At 68.7% G+C, this 7,200-nt stretch overlaps 3 protein-coding genes across 3 annotated transcripts in view; 1 reads left to right on the forward strand and 2 right to left on the reverse strand.

Annotated features, from left to right (window-relative positions):
- Positions 1-7: 7 nt before the first annotated feature.
- FA09DRAFT_170112 (hypothetical protein) lies at positions 8-1,662 on the reverse strand. The gene has a single exon (XM_025739288.1). It carries the CDS (start codon positions 1,301-1,303, stop codon positions 371-373), a length of 933 nt encoding a protein of 310 aa, XP_025594886.1. The 5' UTR covers positions 1,304-1,662; the 3' UTR covers positions 8-370.
- A 1,933-nt stretch (positions 1,663-3,595) lies between these two features.
- Positions 3,596-6,174, reverse strand: FA09DRAFT_332736 (AICARFT/IMPCHase bienzyme). The gene is made up of 5 exons (XM_025743582.1): positions 5,988-6,174; positions 5,562-5,934; positions 5,343-5,511; positions 4,207-5,170; positions 3,596-3,741 (listed from the first exon to the last, which is right to left on the reverse strand). The coding sequence occupies exons 1-5, from the start codon at positions 6,134-6,136 to the stop codon at positions 3,603-3,605; spliced, it is 1,794 nt and encodes a 597-aa protein (XP_025594887.1). The 5' UTR covers positions 6,137-6,174; the 3' UTR covers positions 3,596-3,602.
- A 143-nt stretch (positions 6,175-6,317) lies between these two features.
- Positions 6,318-7,200, forward strand: part of FA09DRAFT_363485 (hypothetical protein) — a 2,074-nt gene continuing 1,191 nt past the window's right edge. The window contains exons 1-2 of the mRNA XM_025745596.1: positions 6,318-7,038; positions 7,108-7,200. Of these exons, the coding sequence (XP_025594888.1) occupies positions 6,362-7,038; positions 7,108-7,200 (770 nt within the window). The 5' untranslated portion in view covers positions 6,318-6,361. The remainder of the gene's footprint in view (positions 7,039-7,107) is intronic.

Below are 7,200 nucleotides of genomic sequence, written 5' to 3' on the forward strand. Positions count from 1 at the left end.
CCACAAGCCTCGACGGTGCGGGTCATCTACTCACTTGGCGGCGGCGGTCCGCTCGAAGAGGCGCCGCGCGCGTCACGGCGGCCAAGACGCGCCAGTGCCGAGCCGAGACCCCTTGGCCTGAGCGGCCGAGGTGCAGCAGGGCGCGTTGCGCCAAGTGCTGGCCTCGCTGTGCGGCAGGCGTGCGTGCATGCGTGCGGCCGAGTGGCGCGGACGATGACGAGACGCAGGCAGGTCCTGGCAACGGCGACGGCTAGATGGGGAGTGTCAGTGTTGTGCACGACGAGCCCAAGCACGACGACGGCGGCGCGACCCACAGCCTGATTGCCCGACGACGTGCTGCTTTCCCAACGCCGACTTGCTGAGCCGGACCTCAACGACGACATGCTCCTGCGCGGCACTCGCCAAGCCCGACGACGACGACGACGAGACCACGTGCAGCCAGGCAGCAGGAGCAACGTGCACCTGCGCGACGCCGACTCGCCGAGCCAACGACGGCAACGCAACATGCAGCCTGTTGGCAGCGACGACAACAACATGCTGCTCGCGCCAGCTTGACGATGACGACGCCGACATGCTGCTTGACTCTCATGGCGCCGACGTGCTGCTTGCGCAACGACACGTCACTGCAGAGGCCAAGCCCGACGACAACGCCGCAGCATGCAGCAAGGAAGACGTGCCGCTCGCTCGAGGCCCACTCGCCGACCCTGATGACGTGCCACCGGCGCAACACCGACTTGCCGAGCCACGCGTCATGCAGCCCGACGACGACGGCGACGCCACCTGCTGCGACCCACGCCCTGAGTGCCGTGCCGCTTGACTCTTGCAGCAACGTGCCACCTGCGCGACGCCAACGACGCGCAACCTGCGCAACGACGACGACGTGCTGCTCGCGCGACGCCACCTGCGCAACGCCGACAACATGCAGCTTGCGCAACGCCGACGTGCCAAGCCGCTGGCGTGACGCCGACTCGCCACAGCAGAGCACAAGCCCGACAACGGCAACGCCAACACGTCGCTTGACTCTTGCGGCGACGACGTGCTGCTTGCGCGGCACTGGTCGCCGTGCCGCTCGACTCTCACATCGCCGGCTCGCCGAGCCTGACCACGACGACGCACCGCTTGCATGACGCCACCTCGCCACTGTAGCGCCAGCCGGACGGCGGCGGAACCGTGCTGCTCGACTCTGGAATGTGCTGCTCAAGACCCAGCCCCCTCTGAGCCCGAGCCTGACGTCGCCAAGCTGCTTGACCCGCGCCCAATGCCCCGCGCCCTTGTCCTGCTCCGCCCTGCGCCCGACGCACATCACGCACGTCGACGCACATCACGCACAACGACGCACATCACGCACGTCGCTGCGCATACGCGCATTGCTGCCTTTGCCAAGTCCTCTCACCCTCGCGTGCACGTGCCTGCGCCAGCGTCTACTCACCTGTGCTAGCGTGCGCAAAGCATGGGGCGCAAGAGCCGCGCTGGCGCGGTGGCGTGCGTCGGCGTGGCGTGCGCCGCAGCTGGCGTGGCGCCGCCGTCGTAGCGGACGAGAGGCCTGGGTGCGTGGGCGTGCGTGGGCAAGCGTGGGCAAGCGTGGGCAAGCGTGGGCGAGCGTGGTCGAGATGGACAAGCGGCAGCGGAGGCGGACGGCGGGAGGGAGGTGGAGGTGGGACGGAAGTGCGGCGCGACGGCGCCGCGCGCTGGCAGGGGCCGGCGCCTGCCCTTCTTTTGCTCCCACGCCTGGTGCGCCTGCGCGACGCTCGCCGTGCTCATTCTTCTCCCTCCAGCTTGCGCTCGCAGCGAGCAGATCTCGCCACAGCACGCAGCAGCGAAGCACTGGGCAGCACAGAGCAGATCGAGAGCATCACGGAATATTGCAGCAAAAAAAAGGGCAGGAGGCGTCGCTGTGTGCTTCTCGCAGCGCGTGCCTTGCCGAGCACCCCTGCCTCGCTTGCCTCTCCTCTGAGCAGCCGCTGCGTGGCCGTTCCCATCACTTGCAGGCGCATCGCATGCAAAATCAACAGCCCGATGTGGCGCAGAGGCTGCCGAGCCGCCAGGCAAGCGAGGCAGCGCAAGGCACGCTTGTCTCGACGCGGATCGTGAGCTTGGGCGCTATGTCGCCTCACAGCCACGGTCGGCTGCCCCGACGGTGCCCAGGCGCCGAGCCGCAGCCGCCAGACCGCGTGCGTGATGCTGTGCGTGGATACTGCGCTGTGCTCAGAGCGTGCGTATCGTCTGCAGCGCGGCTTCGAGGCCCAGCAGATGAGCGAAGCGGCACAGAGCGTGTCCGCAACGGCTGTCGTCTCGAGCGTGGCAGAGATACATTGCAACAAGCGGCCCGAGTGCGGCTGAGCGGTCGACGTGCGCTGACACGCTCTCAGAGCGCGCTGATGCTGCTAGCGAGCTGTCAACGCGGCAGAAAGATGTTGACGCGGCAACAGAGCAGAGCCTTGCTGATGCCCGGCGCAGCTGCGGCGCTGGTGCAGCCTCGATGTGCACAGCGGCGCTGAGCACCGCTGCGCCGAGGACAGCCTGGCGGTGTACGTGTCGCTGCGCTTGGCTTGGCTCTGCCGCTGTGGCTCGCGAGACGTAGGCGCTCGAGCCACCGGCATCAGCAAAGTCAGGGAGCGTTTGACGTGCCTGGCGCGCTCTGCCCCGACGCTGTGCTGGCGCGAGGCAGGACATGGGAACGGCAAGCGACGCAGAGCTAAGAGCTCGCCCGCTGATGTCAAGCGCTGCGATGTCGAACGACGCACAGCAAAGAGGGCCGCCAAGGTGCCGCAATAGCTCCGCCGCTGATGTCAAGCGCCGTGAAGGCAATCAGGAGTGCGCTGCGGGGTGTGACCAACACGCTCTGCCTGCGTGCGAGAGCCAGCTAGCCGAAACAAGGGATGGCTGACTGATGCGCACGACGTAGGCAGACGCTCTCAGATGCTGTTGCGTGGGGCGGCGATGGAACGGAGGGGCGAGCACAAGACACCGGCGCTGCGATAGAGAAGAGGTGCACAGCGACGTCGAGATGTCATACGCCGCCAGCCTGCTGCTGGAGAGCGTCAGCAGCGGCAGCACACACGGCCTCCGCTGCGAGAGAGGCAGCTTACACGGCCCAGCTGATGGAGGCCGCGTGCACGGCCCAGCTGACGGATTAGGCCGCGAGCGTGGCCTACGTGCACGGCATGGCAGCAGCGCAAGTCCGGCGCAGCAGCAGTCTTCTCCAGTGCATTCCCGGAACGCACTCACGGACCCTCATGCTGTGCCCGACGTGCGGCAGCGAATCCTCAGCGGCGCTGCTCGCCATCACGCTGCAGTAGCTGCGCTCAGTGCTGCTCGGCGCTCGACGCTGCCTTAGGCCCGGTCGCTACACGCTCGCGGCACGGCACAGAGAAGTCCTGCGCAGTGCCCTGGCTCGCAATCCTCCAATGCACTCCTCCGTCGACGCCCAGCAGGGGCCGCCCTCGATACGTCTCGTGTGTCCATCTATGCATTGCACCTCAGCACGGACGCCGTCTCGCCGCTGCGCAAAGACCACACCTTGCGCACTCGCCACGCCCCGCCGTGCGTCACTTTCCCCGACATCGTCGCTCCCCGCCGCAGTGCACCACTCTGACTGTGGTCTAGTGGTGGAAGAGACGCAGCGTCGTGCGCGCGACGACGATGCCGTGCGCGTCGGCGGCCTGCACGCACGCGTCGTCCATGACGCTGCCGCCGGGCGCGGCGATGTACGAGGTGCCGCTGCGGGCGGCGCGGTGGATGCTGTGGAGGGGGCGTCAGCCGGTGGCGCAGGCAGAGGGGTTGTCGCAGCTGCGCACTTGTCTGCGGGAGGGGCAGCGTCAGCGATGAGCTCAGTGGGAGCTGTGTTCTGCCGCAGTCGCCGCGGCCGAGCCATGTCCTGCCGCAGTCGCCGCACACGAGGTCCACAGCCGTACGTCTGAGATCCAGAGGCTGCCGTGCATGGCGTGCGAGAAGTACGGCTCTGTCGCGATGACGGCTCTCAAGCGGCATGCTCTGCCTGTCGCGGCTGGAGCATCCGACTGTCATGCTCTGCCGCGCTTGAGACCTCTGCCACGGCCGGTTCACGGCTTGCGACTGCCATGCTCCGCCTCACTTGGCGCCCGAGCCGAGCTCTGCCGCGGCTGAGCATCCGACGCCGGCCCCCGCACTTGCCCCTCCACCCTCCCTCCTCTCCCCACCCTCGCTCTGTTACGCTTTGCTCTCTACTCACCAGGGAAGGGGAAAAAGGCGTCCGAGCTGCACACCACACCCGTGAGCGCCTTGGCATGCTCCGCGCGCTCGGCCTTGCTCAGCGGCGCGGGCACCTGCTCGAACACGGCCTCCCACTCGGTGCGCTCCTGCGTGCCCTGCATCTCGTCGCCGTCGAGCACGCCCTCGACGAAGAGGTCGATCGCGTTGCTCTTCTCGGGGCGCTTGGTGCCCTTCTTGAAGGGCAGCGCGAGCACGCGCGGGTGCTGGCGCAGCCAGTAGTTGTCCGCCTTGTTGCCCGCGAGGCGCGTGCAGTGGATGCGGCTCTGCTGGCCGGCGCCGAGGCCGATGACCTGGCCGTTGAGCGCGTAGCAGACCGAGTTCGACTGCGTGTACTTGAGCGCGAGCGTGGCGACGATCATGTCGAGCTTGGCCTGCTCGGGCACGTCCTTCTTGGCCGACACGAGGTTGGTGAAGAGCGACGGCTCAATCTTGACGTCGTTGCGGCGCTGCTGCAGCGACACGCCGTACACCTGGCGCGTCTCGATGGTGCCCGGCTGGAAGGCGGCGTCCATCTGCAGCACGCAGTACTTGCCGCCCTTCTTCTTCTTGAGAATCTCGAGCGCCGCCGGCTCGTAGCCCGGCGCAATCACGCCGTCGCTGACCTCGCGGCCGATGATGCGCGCCGTCTGCGCGTCGCACACGTGCGAGAGACCGATAATGTCGCCAAACGAGCTCATGCGGTCGGCGCCGCGGGCACGCGCATAGGCCGACGCCAGCGGCGAGAGCTCGCCGAGGTCGTCGACGAAGCACGCCTGCGCCTCGACGGCCGAGAGCGGCACGCCGATGGCGGCGCCCGCGGGCGAGACGTGCTTGAACGACGTCGCGGCGGGCAGGCCGGTGGCCTCGGCGAGCTCGCGCACGAGGGCGTAGGCGTTGAGGCTGTCGAGCAGGTTGATGTAGCCCGGCGAGCCAGACAGTGCTGCGGCGCGCGAGTCAGCGTTGGTGTGCCGAGGCCTGGAGTGTGGGCCACGCCTGAGTCTCGGGGATCGGCCAAGCCGTCGACGACGCGGCCAGCAGCAACCGACTCGCTCGCTCGTCGCCACGGCCACGGGTCACGCTACGCTCATGCCGCTATCTCGGCTGCTACTCACTCGTGATCGGCATGGCGCCCTCCGTGACAAACGCCTGCGCCGGCTTCTGATGCGGGTTCGCGCCGTAGCGCAGCGGCAGCTGCTGCACCTGCGCAGCCTGGCCCGAGGCGTACTGCTGCCGGAAGTAGTCGCTGATGGCGGCGTCGTAGGCGGCCGTGTGCGTGAACGCCTGCAGCGCACGTCAGTCCACACCGCCGCACCGCAAACCCCCCAACTAACCTTCAAGGCCAGGCGGTTGCGCAGCTCGGCGCTGCCCTCGCCAAAGCTCGCCAGGAACGCCTCGTAGTCGCGCGGGTCCGAGAGGATGCTCACGCGCTCGTGGTTCTTGGCCGCGGCGCGCAGCAGCGTGACGCCGCCAATGTCGATCTCCTCGACGGCCTGCGCGAGCGTGGCGCCCTCGCGCGCAATTGTCTCCTCAAACGGGTACAGGTTGCACACGACAATCGAGATGGGCGCAAAGCCGGCCGAGGCGAGGTCGGCGACGTCGCTCTCCTTGCCCAGCTGCGCGAGGATGCCGCCGTGCACGGCGGGGTGCAGCGTCTTGACGCGGCCGCCGAGCATCTCGGGCGCCTTGGTAATGTCCGAGACGTCGCTGGGGCATATGTCAGCGCCAGTGTTGGCCCCTCCTGCCTCTGCTGCACTCACCCAATCTCGATGCCCGCCTGGCGCACCAGCTTGGCCGTGCCGCCCGAGCCGAGCAGGCGCACGCCGCGCTCGCTCAGCCCGCGCGCAAACTCGACGAGGCCCGTCTTGTCGTACACGGACAGGATGGCAGTGATCTTCGACTCGGACATGGTGGGTGGTGGTGGATGTGGGGAAGAAGAGGAGCGGGTGCAGCCGGAAGAGCAGCACACGCGGAAATCAGCAGCGGCTTGAGAAGAATCCGCTCTCGCGCGAAGCGTCTCGCACGAGAAGCGCCGCGCCGCACATCAGCTGAAAGCGCGCCCGACGCCCCCTGGATCGCCCCACCACCGACATACCCATTGCCCACCACACCGCCTCGCTTACCCATCGCCATCATGGCCGATGCGCCGCCGCGCCCCGTCATCGTCGTCACGGGCGCCAACAGCGGCGTCGGCCTCGGCACGTGCCAGCGCCTCCTCGTGCAGCTCTCGGCGCCGCTGCCGTCCGACACGGAGCCGCGCTTCGCCCTGCGCGACGGGCCGGCCGCGCTGCCGTCGCCGTTCGCCGCACCCCACGGCTGCACGCTCGTCCTGGCGTGCCGCAACCCCGTCAAGGCGCACCGCGCGCGCCGCGAGCTCATGGCGCTGCTCGAGGCGCTCGGCGAGCTGCCCGACGAGGCGCAGCCGACCGAGGCGCCGCGCAGCCGCCGCCTGCCCAAGGGCAGCATCGACGAGGACGCCGATCCGGCGCTCGCGGCGCAGGCCGTCGAGGCAAGCATCCGCCGCCGCCGACGGCGCGGTGCGGCCGCCGCGGCCGCCACGGCCGAGGGCCAGGCGCAGGATGCACTCGCCAGCGGCGCCACCTCGTCTGCGCTGCCGCCGCCCAAGGCCCTTGACACATACGACGAGACGCGCGACGGCGACGGCGCATCGCTGAGCTTCGCCGCAAGAGAGGCGCGTGCGCGCGGCGTGTATCGGCGGCGCTTCGTCGCTGGCACGCGCATCGAGTTTGTGCCGCTCGATCTCGGCAGCATGGCGAGCGTGCTGTCCTGCGCCAAGGACATCACCGAACGGTGCGCCCAGCCTTGACCACGTCTCCGCCCGCCACTGATCACCCCCCCCCCCCCCCCCTTTACATCTAGACACGGCTATGTGACGCATCTTATCCTCAACGCAGGCACCGCAGCATGGACCGGCATCAACTGGGCGCTCGCCACGTGGATGATCATCACGCG

Source organism: Tilletiopsis washingtonensis, assembly GCF_003144115.1.
Source record: "Tilletiopsis washingtonensis strain MCA 4186 unplaced genomic scaffold FA09scaffold_28, whole genome shotgun sequence".
Lineage (NCBI taxonomy): Eukaryota > Fungi > Basidiomycota > Exobasidiomycetes > Entylomatales > Tilletiopsis > Tilletiopsis washingtonensis.

What these genes read in the sequence shown, in the direction of transcription:
- FA09DRAFT_170112 (XM_025739288.1), bottom strand. Translation starts at nt 1,303, where the DNA reads ATGTGCGTCGGGCGCAGGGCGGAGCAGGACAAGGGCGCGGGGCATTGG.
- FA09DRAFT_332736 (XM_025743582.1), bottom strand. Translation starts at nt 6,136, where the DNA reads ATGTCCGAGTCGAAGATCACTGCCATCCTGTCCGTGTACGACAAGACG. An exon ending in GCAACCGCCTGGCCTTGAAG is followed by an intron (nt 5,512 to 5,561) that starts GTTAGTTGGGGG and finishes CGTGCGCTGCAG; the next exon opens with GCGTTCACGCACACGGCCGC. An exon ending in GGGCGCCATGCCGATCACGA is followed by an intron (nt 5,171 to 5,342) that starts GTGAGTAGCAGC and finishes CGCGCGCCGCAG; the next exon opens with CACTGTCTGGCTCGCCGGGC.